This window comes from Parasteatoda tepidariorum, chromosome 9, assembly GCF_043381705.1.
Source record: "Parasteatoda tepidariorum isolate YZ-2023 chromosome 9, CAS_Ptep_4.0, whole genome shotgun sequence".
Classification (NCBI taxonomy): Eukaryota; Metazoa; Arthropoda; class Arachnida; order Araneae; family Theridiidae; genus Parasteatoda; species Parasteatoda tepidariorum.
The window spans coordinates 88,930,325-88,950,237 of record NC_092212.1 but is presented as its reverse complement, the minus strand read 5'-3'; the positions used below and the strand labels follow the sequence as shown (position 1 = coordinate 88,950,237).

The window sequence follows — 19,913 nt, the reverse complement described above, 5'->3', positions numbered from 1 at the left end:
ATAATAGTTACGCTTGTAATAATTACGAGAGAAATTGATTTGAAACTTTTTGTTTTAAGACCTTACATTTGATTTTTACAAAATTAAATTCTTTGGGTTTTACAATTATACAATGTGTTATACAAAATATCGTTTCGTTAAAAAACCTGGAATACCTATATTGCCCATGTTACTCAAACGATATTATAAATTATATAGTATGTAATATGTTATAATGCATATTACTATATACATATGGTGTAATATACACATTTTTGCATCGATTCAAATTTTTTTTCAAAACCACTTGAACTATACTCAAAGTTCTAACGCATTCTAGTTCCAAAACACAATATTTTGAAAATGAAAGTGATTTCCAAGTTTTCAAAGTCATTTGCTTTTTTTCTTTCAGATGCTTTTTTCTTATAAATATGCGCTTATGCTTTTAATTTTTACCGATATGTGGCGCTGTCGGGCTGTATAGTGAAGCTTTCATTTGTATCATTTATAACTACTAACGCCATATCGTAAACACTCTCAATGTTCTCATCTTGAAAAAGTTTTTTGAATCATTTCAAATTTTACTGTTCATTTATATTTCAAGATATTTTTTTAATCATTATGCACTTTTAAGAAAATGGAAAGAACAGTTCAGTTTATTCTGCTGCTGAAAATAATCTTTGCCACTTTACTGAAAAACGTTCTTTGTGGGGGTGAGTATTTTTTAATTATTATCTTTTATATAACATTCAATTGTGTTATTTTATTCTAAGATAATCGATACTCTGTATTTCTTGTTAAGCAACTGAAATGTGAACAATTAAATAATTTAAATAGATTCCTTTTATGTGTGAAATAACATTTCCTCTGATATTTCATGTCATTGTGAAGAAAAGTAGTACACTTTAAAATGTAATCATATCCCATTCATCCATCGCATATCATAATAATATTTAAAAATGTTCACGTTGATTCAGGTTACATTTTTAATGGAAATCAAGAAAAAAAATAATAAACTCTATGGTTAAATAATGATTATTTATATTTCTTACTTTTCAAAATATATGTAATCGGTTTATATAGGCTGTAGGACTGTAAAAATATCTGAATTTACTCTTAAGTATATGGAAATTTAAATATTTGAGTGAAAATAGAGAGAATTGAAATTGATGGAACAAAAAAAATTAAAAGTATTTTGATCAACTTATAACTGCACCTACTGAGAAAGTTGGATTTTCTCTATAATTTTCTTCAAAAAAATTATTTTAAGAGTGAAATAGGCATAATTATTTTTCTTACTTAATTTCAAATTGAATATTCATTATATTAAATTTATTTTTCAAATGTGAATGAAATTATTTAATCAAACAAATTCACTTTATTTAATTACAATGATTTTGCTGTTGCGTTATGGACGGTTTGCAATTTATAAAATCCCTTTATGAACCAAAATACAAAAAACTCATAGTAATTTTAACATCTTATTAATTTATTATATACTTTTTAAAAGGCATTATCCTATCCTCTTTCATTCCTTTTTATATATATATCGCAAATGCTTACAATGGTTTCAAGTTGCATGAGACAGAAATATATTGTGATAGCATTGAACTATTCTATAAAAGATGCATGTAAAAATAATGATTGAATTTTTTTTCCTGATTAAAATATTGCACTCTATTAATTAATTTATTTCTAAATTGTGCAACTGAAGTTCGTGTTGTTTTTCTGCAGACACAACTTAATTAACTTCTCAGTATTAATTATAAGGATTTCTGCTGCAGTTATTTCTGTCTAAACTTTAAATGAAATTTTAAATTTTCATACGAATTAATTTTAGAAAAATTAATGAATGAAACTTCATTAAAAGTGTGTTATGCAAAACAAAATTTACAATCATACATCATTTAATTATTTCAGTGACAACATAGAGAAATTACGATATAAAGAGGGTTTGGTAATATTTGAAGAAGAGCCATTTATAAGTAAAATAATTAGAAGATTAAAAAAAATTTCATCAGTTCATAATGATCAATTTAATAATCAGTTCATAATGATAATTTATTTTCTTTGCTTTTACATTTAAATATATTTTTTAATACTTTTAACACTTTTTATGGTAATAAACTATAACTTTTGAAATGTTAAGTATTTTTAAAGTAAGGTATACATTAAATATGTGGAATTTCTTTTTAAAAAAATTGTTTAACTTCATTTTTTGTTTGGTAATTTTTAATACAATTTTTATATGAATACAATTTCTTATAATAAGAATACAGTTTTTACATGCATTTATTGCATTAAACATTTATACTTTTTTTCTTAGATCCACCAGTTATCATCGCATTTTACTTTCCCCCTGTTTTGAAAGAGGGAGAAAGAACAAATACAATTTGTTCTGTTCGCTCAGGTGACAGACCAATTGAATTCAAGTGGATAAAAGATGGTCAACCACTGCCTGTATCACCCACTGTTAATGTACAGTCATTTGAAGATTCTTCTGTTTTGTTTATAAAATCTGTCGATTCTGGAAGTTCGGGGAATTACACTTGCATTGTAACAAATTCTTTCGGCAAAGACCAGCATACCGCATCTCTCGTTGTCACTTGTAAGTAATTATCTTTTTTATTCCTTATTTTAAGGTTACATATTTATGTACTTGTTAAAAAAAATGTTCAGTTAACTACTAATATGGCAACCTTTTCAACACTTTTGCAAACTTTAATAAAAATACATAATCTCTACCAGTTTATATTACATTCATTAGACTCACATTTTATTAATAATGTACTTTATTTGATGTAATGTTAATTGTCACTAAATACCTACTTTTTTGAGAGAGAAACTATATTAGTTCTTGTTTTATAAAACTTTATGTAATATGTTGTATTGAAACGGATAATAGGAGGTTATGTTAATAGATGGGAGATAATGTGCTCTAAAATACATTGATAAATAGTTACCTTGTTCTTAATAGTTAAAGGCTAGAAAATAATTTTACAAAATGACCCGTTCTCGAGTTATCAACATATAAGGCGACCAACTTTTTTTAATCTCTCGAAAATACCTATATTATTTTATTTTCGAATTTAATAATTGCGTGCATGATATTGCCTAATAAATAACTGCATGTAAGCCCTTTATAGTTAACAAATTTTTGTCAAAACTGAATTAAAATATGTAAAGGTATTAACACTGCAAACTAGATTGAAGCGTAAGAAACATAAATGTAAATTATTCACTTCTGATAAAAGCAAATGAAAATTTTCAAAAACCAGTTTGATTGTTCGAGATTCTTCTAATAATCGCCTTTCAGTTACCCCTTATTTTCACCGAAAATAACTCCTGGTTTAGTATTTTTCATCCTTCTTCCTTGTTTGCAAGTCATTAGATTTCGATGATGTTTATGTTTTATGATCTCTTAAATAATTTAGATATAATCTTGACACATTAAATATTTATTAAGAACAGTGATAACAGAACAACTTTTGCATATTGAATAAAAACAATTTCAAAATATGTTAAAAAAAATTTTTAAATAATTGTAGCTCCCCCGACATGGTTAAAAGAACCAACAGACACTGTTGTGAAGGAAGGAGAAAGCATTTCATTAGAATGTGCAGCATCAGGAGTTCCAAGTCCACATGTTAAATGGAAAACAGGTACTTTATTAGTTTTAAAATTCTTTATTGGTCTATTTTTTTTCTTATTATTCCGCATTAAAATATTTGAGATTTGCTTATAAAGAAATTCATTTGTCTTCTTACCTGAAATTATTACGAGTTTCAAAACCATTTTTTTAGTTTTAAATTTTTCCTTCTTTTTAAGGATTAGCTAGAAACTTAAAAAGAACTCGTTAATTAAAAATAGACTTGATGAGAAATCAAATGAACGAACACATAAAGCTTTCCTGTGTCATTGAACTTTCTTCCACATCCCGTGCTAATCTTTACCGTTACCCACATTGATGTATACAAAGCCCTTCACTAGTATTTTATTTTTTATAACCATCGTTGAACAGCCGACAATATATTCGAGTTTACGGCAACTAATTTTCAACTACAAAGCCTTTTCATTTTGAGCCCAACACAGAAGACAAGGGAGTTCCTGGATCAAATATTGGGAGAATTGTGCCTTCGTGGAGGACGTTTTGATGGAACTAACCCGCATTTGTGTTACATGGAGAGGAAAACTACGAAAACATCTCACGGTTACCGCAATGGTAAGCAGATTTTAACTCATGATCAGTCTACCACTGAGAATACTTTACCTCACCACTGCGGTCAGTGCTAGCCGAATACGGATTACGTATCGACCAGCAAGCACTGGAATTCGAACCCGGTTCACCTCATTCGAAGGCGAACGTTCTATCCCCTGAGCCACCACGTCTCTTCACTAATATTTATATTTTCTGGAGTTATCAGCAAATGTCTGTCATTGCTTGACTCCTATTAGCATTTAGAAATGTATAAGGTTGGTTGGATCAAACGAAACTCGAATTAAGCGACAAATCATAAAGACTTTCGTAGTCCAATATTAGGCATAGCCCGTTTTTAACGACCAGGTTATGTTAGAAATATTTTTCGGACTACTAAATATTCTGCGTGTAACTCGGCAAATCTCTTTTTGGAAAATTTCAATTAACATATCGAAGACAAATAAAAGTCATTAATAATTGGTAAATATAGCGAACGCATGAATATTTTTCATAAGCGGGAGTCGTGATTCTTATCCGAAGAACACTATCATAGCAACCAAGACTGTTCAAAGCAAAGCAAATTAATTGATTTGTACTGTATAGAAATAAAGTACTACATAATTTAGTAGGTTTGTATGAACCTTAATGGAAATTTTTAGAACTCGCTTTTAAGCAAATACCATGGTTCCTTCGTGCTTGTTATAAGCTAATTCTGCTGTCATGGAAAACTGCATTTAATAAATTTTTTGTTTTATTTTGTGTTACGTTTTTATTCTTTTCTTTTAGATGTGAAAGGAACTAAAATAACATCAGATTCTTCGAGTGCAGTTTATGTTTCATCGACAGGTGGATTAGTAATTGGTAAAGTGACTTATTCTATGGAAGGATCTTATACATGTGAAGCTGAAAATGGGTTTGGAATCCCACTTACCAAAAGTATTTCTCTCACTGTTCGTGGTACGTTAGTAATAAATAAAATAAACCACACATTTTCGTATGTATCAGTTAAGTGTTATAGTTTCAACTCACTGTTTTTATGAAAAGCATTTTTATTATAATGTATCGTTAGTGTGCTAGTAAGATCTATGTTAAACTATTAAACAAATTTACTAATCTAATGGATCTCTCAAAATGTAAAACAACATATCAGATGTAAAAACACGAGTCGCTGAAACCTGTATTGCAAGGAAATGGTGTGGATCCAGAATTAAAAGATATTCTAATATTAAATGGCAAGAGAGAAACAAATAGAAAAATAATAGAATATGTTTATTGTCTTCTTACATTTCAAACTTCTGCTTACGTGCTGTTAATTTATTTTTCATTTTCAGAAATATTGTTGTTTGCTATTTATAGAGCATTACAATTTAAAAACAATTTTTTCATAAAATAATGTTCGGTATACTTTTAGTGATTTTTCGTATCACTTATTTTTTTAAAATGGATTTGTTTGTATGTTATCTGTTTCATGTATATTTTAAGAACTGTATATGCAGGAAAACCTTTTATTTAACGTCTGATTCGTAAAACTCATATTTTAAATTTCATATTATTGTTTGTTCGAAAATATAATACACTTAAGTCTTCTACTTATTAATATGGAATTTTTTCCTCTCTAATAAAGTTGTGTCTACATTAAATTTACTTCATTGCTACTATGCTAGTTTTATACATAAATTCCGTTTACCATATTGTGCATTTAGTTTCCTGAAGTTCCTCCATGTGGCGCTACTTGTATATGGTCTTAAATGTATTCCAAGCTTAAAGAAATCGCCATTTATCTAATGTTTTCAGCTTTAGTAAAATGTTGAGTTTCGTTGCCTTTTTTGCTCGGGATGTCAGATGTTTTTGATTGAAATAGACATCAATAGTTATCGCTGGAACAGTTGTACCTGCTGTAATTTGGTTAACGATGATCTTTCTTTTGATGTTTCTCAGTTCTGTTCATGGCTCTTCAATTTTAAAAGGTGAGTCTGACTTTGTTGGGTATTTATTTAAATGTGTAAAAATTTTACATTCATATGATTTTTTAAAGCATTAATATAATGTTTATGAAGTTTTAAGGAAGCGCATATATTATTATGCAGGAAAACTTAATGTTTAGAAATGTAAACAATAGAAATTATTCCATGTTTTAAAATCAATAACTTTTACATTTACTCATCAACAAATATTTTATTTTTATTGTATATCTTGATTTTTATGCTTCGTATAATATAATTAAAACACTCCTAGATCCCTTTAAGATTGAATGAACAAAAACTAAGTTCATTTGTTTAAATCTGGGTAAAAATTTAAATTTCCAATCATGGCGTAATAAGAGTATATCCGTTTTTATTTTGATTTTTAATTCATTTTTGATATGTTGACCTTAGCTAAATATTAGTGTAAGATATTGTTTTCTTACTAGAAATTTTCTCCTATCTTAATGAAATTGACTTTTTAGTAGTTGTCAAGTTTAACACTGTCGAAAAAGTTTAGAACCGCTCAAGGAATGTTTAAAATAAACAATTTTTCAATAGATTTTGTAATTATATCTAATTTAGATTTACAAAATTAATCTTTTATGCAATAAGTTTTTTAAATTATTAATTTTAACGAGGTATTAGCTAAGCAGTTGATAAAATGTGTATAATAACAATTTTTAATATGAATTATCAAATGCAACTCAAACTAGTATTCAAGAGAAATAAAAACATGCATGAGGAAGGCAGAACTGGAAATATCAAAATAATCAAGTGAGTGTGAGCTAACATTTCAACTCTTCACTGTTTAATACCGGCGATCAAATAGGTTTTGATATCTCCTCATTTTTCAGTAAGGATTCGTCCGATTTCAATAGTGTTTTGGCACTTCTTCACTTGAATTTCAGTGTTTATACATTTCGTTTTGATTTTTAGCAAGAATTTTAAAAGCATGCATTAAGCGTGGAAATCGCAGAAAATTTTATATACTTGCTTTCAGAGCAGTTAGAAGTTAGAACTTAAAATAAAATAACATATTTCTTAAGTAGTTTTTGAGAAAATGTTATTTGAAGTTGTTTTAGCATCAGAATAATAGGTAAACAACCCATGCATTTGATAAACTTCAATAAAACTAAGTAAACAAATTAATATGCTCAGATTATTAACAATTTGAAAAAATTTTTAGTGAATAAAAATTATTGTTAATTTGACATTATTTTTTCTAGTATGTTTCCTAAAATAAATGCTTATTTTATTTCATAGCTCCTATCATCCAACCTTTTACGTTTCCTGAAACTGCTTCTCATGGTCAAAGGGTGACCGCTGCTTGTGGAATATTACAGGGATCCAAGCCTATCACATTTCAGTGGTTGAAAGATGGAGAAGATATTTCAAAAATACCAAACGCATCTGTAGATATTCAATCAGAATATTCTGTTTTGACGATATCCCCAGCGACGAAACAAAACGTAGGAAACTATAGTTGCATTGCTAGAAATGAAATGGGAATGCACACACATTATGCACTGTTCACTCTAAAAGGTATTAATTATTATGCACTTTAATTGTTATTAATTGCACAAAATAGTCAACTTATCCTACATCCAACAAACTGTATTACTCTAAAATGCATAGTAAAATTTTTATGCTTGTAATTAACAACATGCAATATTTTGAAATTTCTCTACTTTATCAGTTGCATTAAGTGGACACTGAACATTTTTATACTTAAATTCATTTNTATATTTAATTATATTTTGTTTATTTATTTTTGTTAAATTATTTAATGACTTACTTTATGCTTCAAAACATATTTTAATTCTGCTTTTTCATAAAAACATTAAGAGAATACAAGGATTATTATTAGATTATACTTTTATTATTTGTACATACATTTTAAAATATTAATTACTGAAACGTACAATTTATAGAATGAACAAATTTAAAGACTTTCAAAACTATAGATAATAATTTATATTGCTTTTTTTAATTTTTAAAACAAATAGGTGTTCATATTTAATAGAGGATGCTCTGTTTTTTTCTTTTTTTTTAAATTCTCTTGCAATGTTTTGAATATAGAAAAGACTTATAATGCGCTTAATTTTTCCATACTTTTATTTTCATAGTTCATAGTTGAATAAATAAATCGGAATAACTGTTATAGGAAAATTAAACTATATTCTCTTTTATAATAGTAATTAAAACATAATTTTCTTCAGATTTACTCTACTTTATTTATTTCTATAGCTTTTAACTTATTTTAATGTGTCAAAATTGAATAAATACATTTCCTGCCTTTGAATCTGAGGCAAAAAGTTCAATCAAAAGTTTTTTAGAACGGGAAAAGTTACCAAATTTTTTCGTATATTTTGTGAAACTCATCTTTGTCTTAATAATCAAAATATAAATTATTTCATTATTATTACACATTATAAGCGTAGCTTTGGACGTATTTTAATATAATTCCTACCTTTCATTATAAGATAAAAAAATATTAATCAAGAGGCAGTTTTCACATATGTTAAATTTTATTTATTTCTGTATTAGTAATTAAATCATAAAAATGCTTCTGAACTTTGAAAATGAAAGACATTATTAATAATGGATAAAATATCTATTTTTAAATTGTGAATTTTGCTTTCATTAGAATCTCCTGTATGGATTAAAGAACCAGAAAATGTTGTTGGTGTGGAAGGTCAAAAACTAGAGGTCACGTGCTTAGCAGATGGTTCCCCTAAGCCAGAAATAACTTGGACAAAACAAGTAGGTATGGAAATCACAACTTTACTTAAAAATAATTATGAATTTGAAAAAAATATCGTCTCTTTTTAATGTTATATACAATGAAATTTCTAAAGACAATTAATTTCAAATATTAAGTAATTTGTATAATCTTTAATTGAAGAGCTTAAGAGATCAATGTGAAATATGTTATGTATATATATGAAAAAAGATTTTAAATGCTTCATTTTTGATTTTTGAAATTCTGCTTTATTTATTCATTGATGTTAAAAGATTGCTTTTAAATCACTTTTTGAAAGACATCTTTTTCGAAAAATATACTCTAATTTGAATATTTGCTATTTTAGACGGCCGTAATGAAAATCTTGCTGAGTCTGTTGAAAATCTGAGAAATGGATCCTTAATTATAAATAATTTAAAATATCAAAATGCTGGAGAATATATTTGTGAAGCAAAAAATGGAATAGGAAATGCACTTCATAAGAAAATAACGATTAAAGTGCATGGTAAATGAAATATAATTTTTCTAGTTGTGAAATATTTTTATTAGTTTTTGAGTTTGTAATTTCTCTTGATGAATTTATGTTTCGTAGCTTTTACATAAACATTTTATGCATTTACTGTGTGTTTTGTTCTACTGAAAACATGGTTCGTAAATGCCTGCATGACTTTTGCCTCGTAATTTTTTATAATATTTTACGTGATTTTCTTTGATGAATTTATAATTCCTATTTTTATTCTAGATTTTATAATTCACTTATTTGTTTGGATGAATTCATGATAATAATTTGTGATGAATTGTGTAATTTTTTCATACATATTTATGCATTTCATGTGTGTTTCACTATATGCGTAGTCTATAATAGTTTTGAAGAATTTATTATTCATTAAATTATTATTTTAGCGACTATAAATTTTAATTACTTTATACCTCAGGGTCAGAACTGAAAAATTTCATTCCGTGATTTATTTTTGTGAATTTATGTATTTTTACTTTCGTAATAAGTTTTTGCTAAATTTATGATTCACAATTTGTTTTTATACGATTTGTATTACTTACATGAATATTTTATGCTTTTAATATTATGGCTCATAATATTAAATGATTGCATAAATTATTATTGGTTTTAAGTTTACCTGATTCGTGATTCGTATTTATTAATTTATAACTACTATTTTTTAACCGATTATATGATTCATTTTTTTCTCCTAATGAATTTATATTTTGTATTTTTTATTCATGAGTTTATAATAGAAATGACATAAATAATTTATGCCTGATATGCCTTGCTGAAACATTTCAAGAAACTATTCTGAATAATTTGTACGGAAACGAATGATAAGAAATAGGTGATATTGTTAAAATGGTACAAAAATAAGAGTTTTTAGCAACAATTTTTCATTTAAAGATAGATTTATCTGTTATGAGGTGTTTTCGTAAAGTTACACAATCAATTCGACTGTCGGCCGAGTTCTTAAATAAAATGTTTCAATCATGCATGTCTTATTCTCATTTTTCTTTACTTATTGACACTGTTGTAGAATAAGCCATTTGAAACTTGTCATGTTTAGTTATCTGTTAATCTAGTATATAATATAAATGGAGCATATCGTGCAAAATTGTATAAACTTGTTTTTGGCATCATTTATAAATTATTATTTGAAATAACGAACAGAGTAATATTATCTATTAAGCAATTCGTTACTTCAAAATATTTGTAGAGAATCATTCGACAATATGCAATTTTTCTTACAAATATTTTTTTGAAAAAAATTATGGAACGATTCGTATACAATTATGCTCAGTTAATTTTCTTCCATTTAATGACAAACACATAAGAATTTACAACTAGGGTACAAGTTCCATTTGTTTGTTGAACCTGATAAAATGGTGAATTCTAAATTTGATGACATGAGATCCTTGCATTGGTGACATCTGTATACTGTATTTAACTTGCTTTCGGAGTCTTAAAATAATGTAAATTACATTATTTTGTGTAATTTTAGTCTAGTTTCTGCTAGATTATGAAAAATTAAAAAGTGTTGTTAAAGTATAACTTCTGTGTATGCTTTCAAATTTAATTATTTAAACAAATTTATATTTAGTATGGGACAACTTTATTATGAAATCATGAATTTACTTGCGTCAATGATCATATTTAGTTGTGTATTATTTATATAATTGTGATCACTGGGTCAACTGGACCAAAAGTAGTGTTTACAAAAACCAGCGCAAAATAAAGTAAAATCAGTCCTTTGCGTAAAAGGTTTATTTTTATTACAAATGATATCAAATTCTAATGGCAATTCCTTAAAAGTCTATTGCAAATCAAAGTTAACAGCAGCAAATGAAGATTTTTCAAGTAAGAACTTTTATTAAATCTTTATAACAATAATGCTTTTTATGAACTATGAAAAGTGATTATGATTTCAATTACCTATATTGTTTGTGTCCTGTCAAGTGCAACAAATTTTACTCGTGATATTGTCTTAACCAGTTCTATATTTTAAATCGACTTTCTGCATTATAAAAACACAGAAGAAAATTCTTAAAACATCAAACATATACTTATTTATATAGTTTATGAACAATTTAATCCATATTTATTTATTGTTTTTGATATAATTTTTTTAGCTTTCGTAAAGAATTATTTAAAATTAATATATAACTTATTTAGAACTCTTTGTCTATAACTTTTCCCACTGTGGGGCGCTGCAATACCGCTGATAATAATGTTGTGTCTTAACTAAAAAGCGTTATTGCAATAGAATAACAACAGCCATGTTTAAACATTTTTATTTAAGTTCAATCTAATTTTCTTTCTTACAAGAATGAAAGGACCCACGTATGAACCATCATTATTGAAGATAATATTTACAGTTGGCGTAATTTATATTCGTGGATTTTCATTTCAAGGTAAGCCTTCCTTAGAATATATTTAATTTTGCATTACAGTTTAGTAAAATAACAAAATATTGATCGAACTATGTTTAAAACATGTTTTCTAAAACTATCTGAAACTAAAAGGGTCCACACATACCGTATAATCCTAAATACAAGTAACTAAAAATAACTAAATAAGTTTATATTTGAATTTGTTATTGTGAACAGACCTTTAATTTCATAATTTTTCTTGATTTAATATATCTCGGCTATTCTATCCATAATTATTAATTCATACAATTTTGATATGTTTATGAGAGTACGTTAAAATATAAACTCTAAATTTAAATATATTAAGTAATAAGTTAGTTAATTATTTCAGCAATCTTAGTACTAAATTTGTCTATTGTAATTTTTTCCTTTGCACAAATATCAATATCTCCGTTAACGTCTCTTTAATAAATTATAGACATACTTTTACCTATGCGTTCATGTAAATAGTCATGTAAATACATTCATGTAAATACATTCACGTAAATATATTCACGTAAATATATATTACGTATAAAACCAAATAAAAATAAACCGAAACAATTACCCAATTATATTACTTATCATTTTTATGCAGAATATATGTTATGAGTTTTTGATATTTAAAGCGAGTGAAACTATGCAATTACTATTTCAAATTTATTGTAATATTATTTTGTGTTATCAAATATTATCCTTTACAACAATAATAGTTAAAAATATGAAATGAATTTTTGCATTCTATTTGCATATTTAACAATTGAAGACTCAAATTTTCTCACAAAATAAAGATTTAAAATTGAACTAATAATAAATAGTTCAAATATTTCTGTATTGAAATTTTTATTACCTAATAAATCATCTCTGCCTAGTATAAATACAATCAGTTTTGAGTATAAGTACTATCAGTTTTTAATATCAATACTATCAGTTTTTAATATTGGATTTCATTTATCTATAGAAACACCTGTAATACAGCCATTTGCATTTCCCGAACAGTCAACTGTAGGCAAAACAATAGTTGTGACATGTGCTGTAAGTCAAGGATCTGGTTCAGTTCAGTTCAGTTGGTTGATGAATGGAAAAGATATTTCAGAAATTCCAAATACATCAGTCTTGAATCAACCTGATTTTTCTGTTTTAACAATAAGACCCGCAAGTAAAGATAATGTCGGAAATTATACTTGTGTAGCTAAAAATGCACATTTGCAAACTTCATACACAGCCGGCTTTATCTTAAATGGTAAGTGAAGTCAATTTGAAAATATTTTATTATTATAAGTGTAATAAAATTCTATTATGTTTACAAACTTTTAGCATTCAATTATTTTTTTTTATTTTGTATTCATGTAATTTGTATTGTTTAGAGTTTTTTTATAGTAAGAAGGAGTTCGATTTTACTTTCATTCATATATATATTTAAAAGCAAAACTGATAAAAAGAAAAGAGACAAAATGAAAACAAATTAACATAGAGAGAGAATATAGAGAAACATGGAAAATATTAAAAATAAATGAAAAAAAGATTAAAAATCATTAAAATAAAATATTTTTGAAACATTTAACCATTTTTTGTTTATAAAAAAACTATTAAAGTGCCGGAAAACAAGATAGTGAAAAAATATAATCTCTTTATCAGCTCACGCGACTATATCCACAAAAAGGAGTGCTTTCTAATAATGTATCAATATAGCCAAACAAAATATATCAAGATAATAGTGTGAGGAGCACTCAAAGAAATTTAATCGAAAATAGAACTCATTAAGTATTTTTCACTTAATGTGCTCGATTTTAGCTGTGCAATAATGTGAATACTCTGATGATGCAATAAAGTGATTGGTTATGAAAATAAACTTTTTCTATTTATGAACTAATTCATCAATTTACTTATTTGCCATTATTCATTTCACTGGTTCACTCATTTATTATTTCACTGGTTTTTTTTATTCGCTTTCTTTCTAAACTCGCTTGTCTCCTCCTTTCTTGAGTCACAATATCCAGAATGATTAATATTAATAATTATATTGATAATTCACATACATTATTATTCTTTTTATATCATTATCGTAATATATAAGAGCAATCAGATTACATACCTAATATAATATGTGTTTAAAATTAAAATCTATCAATCTAAAAAAGACACCCTTGTAAATTGAACTAAATATGATCTAGCTTAGTATGTATGAAAAAAAAAACAATAGTAACGGTAATTATTAAAAAAAATTCTCATTCTTAAGCCTTTATTCAAAACTTTTCCTACAATAAGTCTCATAAACTTACAAATACGTGATTAATTTTTATTTTATTTAATTTATAGAACCACCCAAGTGGTTGAATCAACCACAAGACGTGAGTGCAGTTGAAAATGACTTTTTGGAAGTTAATTGCTACGCTACTGGACATCCCATGCCAAAAACCACTTGGAAAAAAGTAAGAGGTAAATACCAAAAACGTTTAAATCTATTATAAATTCAAAGCTCTCGAAAATAGAGTGTTATAAAGGCACAAATTTCTCCCAATACTTGACAAAGGAGTTCCCCTGTCTCCTGAATTGGGTTCAAAATTACTGGGCCACGAAGTTGAACATTAGTAGTCGTAAACCCAAAATTGGGTCGGCTGTTCAACGACGGTTATAAATATAATTTTAACTACACACATTTTTTCATATGTATTCAATTTATTTTCATAAGTTTTGATTTGCTTTTTGCTGCATTTACTTCATGTTTTCATGCAGCGCTTGAGTGCTTTATCGATACCATTAAAGTGCTAGTTTTTTAAGGCACTGTTGAACGTTTTGTCAAAATTAAAGAATAAATAGTTATGCCCTGCTGAGATATCATTAGTTAACTTAAATCTAGTTTTCGAAAGAACTATTGTTTGTCGAAATTTTCAGTTTTCTCACTGTGAAATTTTTACATTCATTGTAGAATCCCTAACACTTTCCTTAGTTATTCTATCGCATGAAAATTAATAAGACTACTTCTCAATTTTAGCCTCACAAATTTACAATTATAAATGTTGTCATTCTATTTCAGTTTTATTTTTTGCAGATGGTGCTGCAAGTTTAGAGTTTGAAGAAATTGGAACCTCTGCAAATATTCAAGCCTTTTCAAATGGTTCATTAATCATATACAGCGTCAAAAACAGAAACAGTGGATCTTATAGATGCCACGTATCTAACGATGTTGGCGATAGTCTCGAAAAAGTTATTAAAATAGCAGTATCTGGTAAGATAAACACAAAATGAAGTTAAGTTCGAAGTTCTTGTGTTAAAATGACTCACTGCATGATGTTAAATGTCTATTTTTTATGCTAAAATGTTTTTATCATGGAATTCTTTTAATCTAAATATAATGTTGTTTACATTCTCAATACTAGAAGGTTTGCTTTAGCATTATTTAAATATTATTGTTGTCTTATATTAACACAAGGTGGCGCTCACATCTGAATGACTCCTCTGAAATTTAGTTTTCTACGTTTGTTGACTGCAATCTCTTATACCTACACAAATTGGATACAATGTACAAAATGCGTTCATGATATGCATTTATCATAGATCCTGTTTAATTTTTGATTAATTTGAGAGAATCAAATCATGGTTCTCATCATTTTTGCATTGAAGATCACCATACTACTTGTTGGAGGAAACATTTTACATTTAGTTAAAGGTGAGTTACTGACGTTCTATCATATTACATTGTTTATTGTGCTTGTTTTGAATTGCATTTTAGTATTATGGCATTAATAAGTTATTAAATTGTGCTAAAGAAAATAGCTTTTATTTTTGATTTTGGAAAAGTTTGAAACATTAAGTAACACAGTTTTAAATAGTGTGCAGAATTTGCTTTAAATTGAGGTTAAGACTACGAAAATATTGGTAATTTCATACTGAAAAAATATCTCAATTTTACAACTTATTTTTTTCCAGTAAAATGTATCCTACTCGTTTTTATTACTTTCATCACAACATGTTTTACTTGAAGTTTTTAATGAATGACAAAATGACTAAGAAAATAAAAGGAAAATTATAATGATAGAGTTATTTTGATAAAAATTCTTTTAAACTAGAGGCATGTTTCTTTACTACATTTTACAGCAATAGTCCCATTACTTGAGTCAGGATTGACTTAAGGTCAATCCTGACAGGTGGCTTGTCAAGTGGCTTAAAAACTCCCTAAAAATGTTCTGAAAAATAGATATGAATGTCCTTAAAATATGTCATTTAGTGGAAGATTTATTTTATAATTAAACTAAAATTTAAACTATTGCTTGATTCCTGAATATTTATACAACATGTAAATGTATCAAAATAACTATTGCAAGGAAAATTTAGATTTAATTTTTGTAAATTTCTGAAAAAAAATGTTAAATTGCATAAAAAAGGAAAATAAAACTCCATTGATAACTTCACTAGTTTTTTTTTATTGATTTGACGGTTTTGATTCATGTACTATAAATTTTCCGCAATGAACTTATGCATCTAATGCATTTTCTGTGACACAACAAGAAACCGAAATTGAATTCTATTATTAAATGCTTTTTTTAGGACATAAAATGTAGAAGAAAATTATACTTATCTGAAAAAGCTTATTTTAACATTTGAAAATGTTACTGATTGAAAATAGCAAGAAAGGGTGATAGAGATGTTGAAAGATAAATTATAAATGGACAAAGTAATCAAAAAAGAATGCAAAAAATTATCTTACAGTAAATTTCTATTTGAAAAATCATAAAATATAAGGAAAAAATATCGAAACTAAAATGTAAACGAAAAATCTCTAAAGTGTATATAAGTATACATATGTAAAGCAATCAAAAACCACAAAAATGCCTCAAAAAAGTGAATAAATGCTAAATACAAAAATTCAAATTCCTCACTGTATTTAGCAACGTTTTTTTTTTCAATTTTTACTTTTTTTCTTTAAAGTTTACTATAAATTAATAAGTTTGACTTTTTAACTTAGAGTAAAATTAAAACAGTTAAATTAAACAGCTTTGATCTAACTATAATTTTTAAAGAAAATCTATATTCAGAAAGTTGCTGCATTTCATATTGAATTTTGATAACAGTTAAAAAGAATTTATGTATTATGAATTTATTTATTATGAATGAATTCATGTATGTGTTGAATTTATATTATTTTTATAAAGGCAAAGACATCGCTGTTCTTCCTTTTAATTTTCCAACCAACACAAAAGAATCTGAAAAAGTATTTGTAACCTGCACACCAACCAGTGAAGGAAGCTCCGTGAAGTTCAGGTGGATAAAAAATGAATCAGAAGTAAAAGAAAATGATAGAATAAAAATCATTTATTATGGCGGATTCTCAACTTTATTCATAAATCCAACTGAAAGTCAAGACAGCGGTAACTACACATGTACAGTGACTGATGGCTCTCACGTCGCCTCATATACAGCTGAACTCATGATTCAAGGTAATTTGACTTTCTATAATTTTCACCCTTCATAACTTAACTTCTTTAAAATGCGAAATTTATAAACATCTTTAATAGTAAAATACTTACAAAACTTTCGAAAAGGAGAATTTCTAACTAAGATAAATACTTGAAATCTTGTCGATTGCTGTTAAAATTTTGTAGCTACAATATCCCGAGTAATTTGTGCTTTAAAAATAAAACATTACCACATTACCTGCACAAATTTGTCTTGAATCCATTTTCTGATGCTGCCATTTCTAGGTGTTATTGTAAATGCTAGTTCCGTAAAATTAATCTTACGTTAGTCTTTTAACGATAAGCATGCATATATAAATATATAGATAGACGTGGAACGTTTTTCCTTTGAGAAGTTTTTGCTTTATTATGAATTAAAAAAATTTTTAAGTTCTCATATAATGCTAATAAAAATTACTTGACGTAATTTACTTATTTTAATTTGAAGCTTAACTTTTAGTCTATTTTTAAAATACAGCAATTTCAAGTTTAATAATAAAAAGAAAGCTATCAAAACTATCAAGAATTTAATTTTATAACATTTTTTATTCTACATCGTGGTATTATAAAAACTGTATTTTTTTTACCATGTTTTCTCCTAAATTTCAAAAATTAGAAGTCAATTAAGAAGACTATAAAAATAAGTTTTTTATTCCAGAGTACATTAAAAGAATTTGGTGCTTTTTTCCGTATTGTCAGAGATGTTAGGACACCTTAATAAAAGTCTGTGTGACAAAATCGTTTCCTAGTTCTTAACTGAGAAAAACATTCACGCATTTATTTTTCTCTGCACACCATCTCTTGATGCAGGGAAACGGATTTACAGATCTCATAGAAGAGGGATTCCTTTTTCATCCCTTTTCTTTTACTATTGCTTCTTTCGATAGTTATTTTATTTTTTGAAAATAGTAAATCGAGTTTTTTTTCCTTTTTAAAAAAAAAGGCAAAACTGTTTTTGAAATATTATTTGAATTATTTGCATGTGTGTGCCATACCTTTCTCATGAGTTTTTCAATACATGGAAAGCGTTTTCCTAAATATTTAAAGCTTCAGTAACAATAATTTTTCTTTCTTTTTACAGATATTTTTCTTTTCATACTATAGAATTTATTTAAAAAACATTTCACTATGAAAATAGTAAGATAATTTTAAATTTTTCACTATTAACTAATTAAAAGAAATATCTGGATTTATATTTGTTCTATAAATAAAAACTTTTAACGAAATAATTAAAAGTTAACAATTCTATGCAACAGCACGTATGTCTTTGATTATGGCCATTTTTTTTAAGGATATTTTAAATATAATCCAAAGTAAAGTAGTGACATAAGACGACAGTTAACTAAAAATATTTAAATTAATCGTCCACTGTTATCCCCTAATTAAATTTTTTTGATGTTGAATTGAAATATTCAAAAATGTCTACTTTTAAATGTGCAGGATGTTCCGTAATCGCCACCTTAAATATATTCTTTTAAATCTTTTTTTTTTTTTTAAGTTAAAGAGAAAAAAAAAAGAAGAAAGTCCCTCTAAAATTTTGACGAATCATTATAAAGGAAAGTGATATTAAAATATATCAGAGCCTGGTTGATTCGGTGAGAAAATTAAAAGAAGAATCAAAAGTGATTATTAGAAAATAGTAAAAATATAAATCGACAGTTTAAACTAGTGGGTTTTTTTTAATCCAGTCTTCTCTAATGGTGATTCGTCAGATTGTGTTCGCGCTTTTATTATGCTTACTTTCGTTCTTATTATGCGTACTTTTTTGTGTTATTTTTTAATCATTAATTTAAAATAAAGTATATTTTAAAAATGTTATTTTAGAAACACCTTGCATAATTTTTCGATACATATGCAAGCTGTTTATTTATCTTTTTATATTTAACTTTTATATTTAGCTCATTTTTTAAATAAATGTTTTACGTATTTTACTGTTTATTCCAGGACCACCAACATGGACTTCTAAGCCATCTGATGTAGAAACAGTCACAGGAAAAAATGTCACATTTGAATGCTCTGCTAACGGAAGACCATCTCCTATAATTACATGGGCAAAAGGTAAAGTTTTAGAAACAATTGTACAGTTTTATGAGTATTCTAAAAAAACTAACATGCGTATTCTAAAAATTAAAAACATTTTTGAAATTAATTTTTAAAAATATTCCATTTGCAAGATATCGATACAAAGAATTTTTTTAAAGAAAATTATAGATTTATAAAAAGAAAAAAGATAATACATTATTAGTACAATAATTGAGATTATTTCGCAAAACTATTTTGATATCATACGGTTTTGTATTAGAAAGTAGGGGGCTAAATACTATCATAATAAATACAATTTTTTTGCTAAGTACTATCATAAAACAATTGAATAAAACTTTCATCTCTATGAAGTTTAATAAACTGTATTTGAATATAATTTTTCAATAAATATTTTTAAATACATATTTTTAAACACATATTTTTTAATAACTATTTATTATATATTTATTAAAAAATAATTAATTCTCCACCTTTTCAAAACATGTGTGTTTATTTTTTAACTTTAAACTAAAATCTTCAATAGCGAAATTGGTATTTTCGTCAAGAATTTTTTATGTATTATTTATTTATTGAACATGTATTTATTGAATTGTTTATATTTTTCTTCTAGGGGAGCG

General features: G+C 26.3%; 1 protein-coding gene across 6 annotated transcripts in view; it reads left to right on the top strand.

Moving 5' to 3' along the window:
* Positions 1–19,913, top strand: part of LOC122271858 (cell adhesion molecule Dscam1-like) — a 158,944-nt gene that overhangs the window by 102,503 nt on the left and 36,528 nt on the right. Inside the window, exons 1-4 of one of the 6 annotated variants that reach the window (XM_071184944.1) lie at positions 5,919–6,144; positions 7,405–7,683; positions 8,789–8,908; positions 9,231–9,389. The exons of 4 other annotated variants lie outside the window; for them this stretch is intronic. In XM_071184944.1, the coding sequence (XP_071041045.1) occupies positions 6,090–6,144; positions 7,405–7,683; positions 8,789–8,908; positions 9,231–9,389 (613 nt within the window). In that variant the 5' untranslated portion in view covers positions 5,919–6,089. Of the gene's footprint in view, positions 1–5,918; positions 6,145–7,404; positions 7,684–8,788; positions 8,909–9,230; positions 9,390–11,646; positions 11,801–12,758; positions 13,041–14,116; positions 14,237–14,849; positions 15,027–19,913 lie in introns of those variants that run through there. One more of the 6 variants, XM_071184939.1, reaches the window with a different exon arrangement.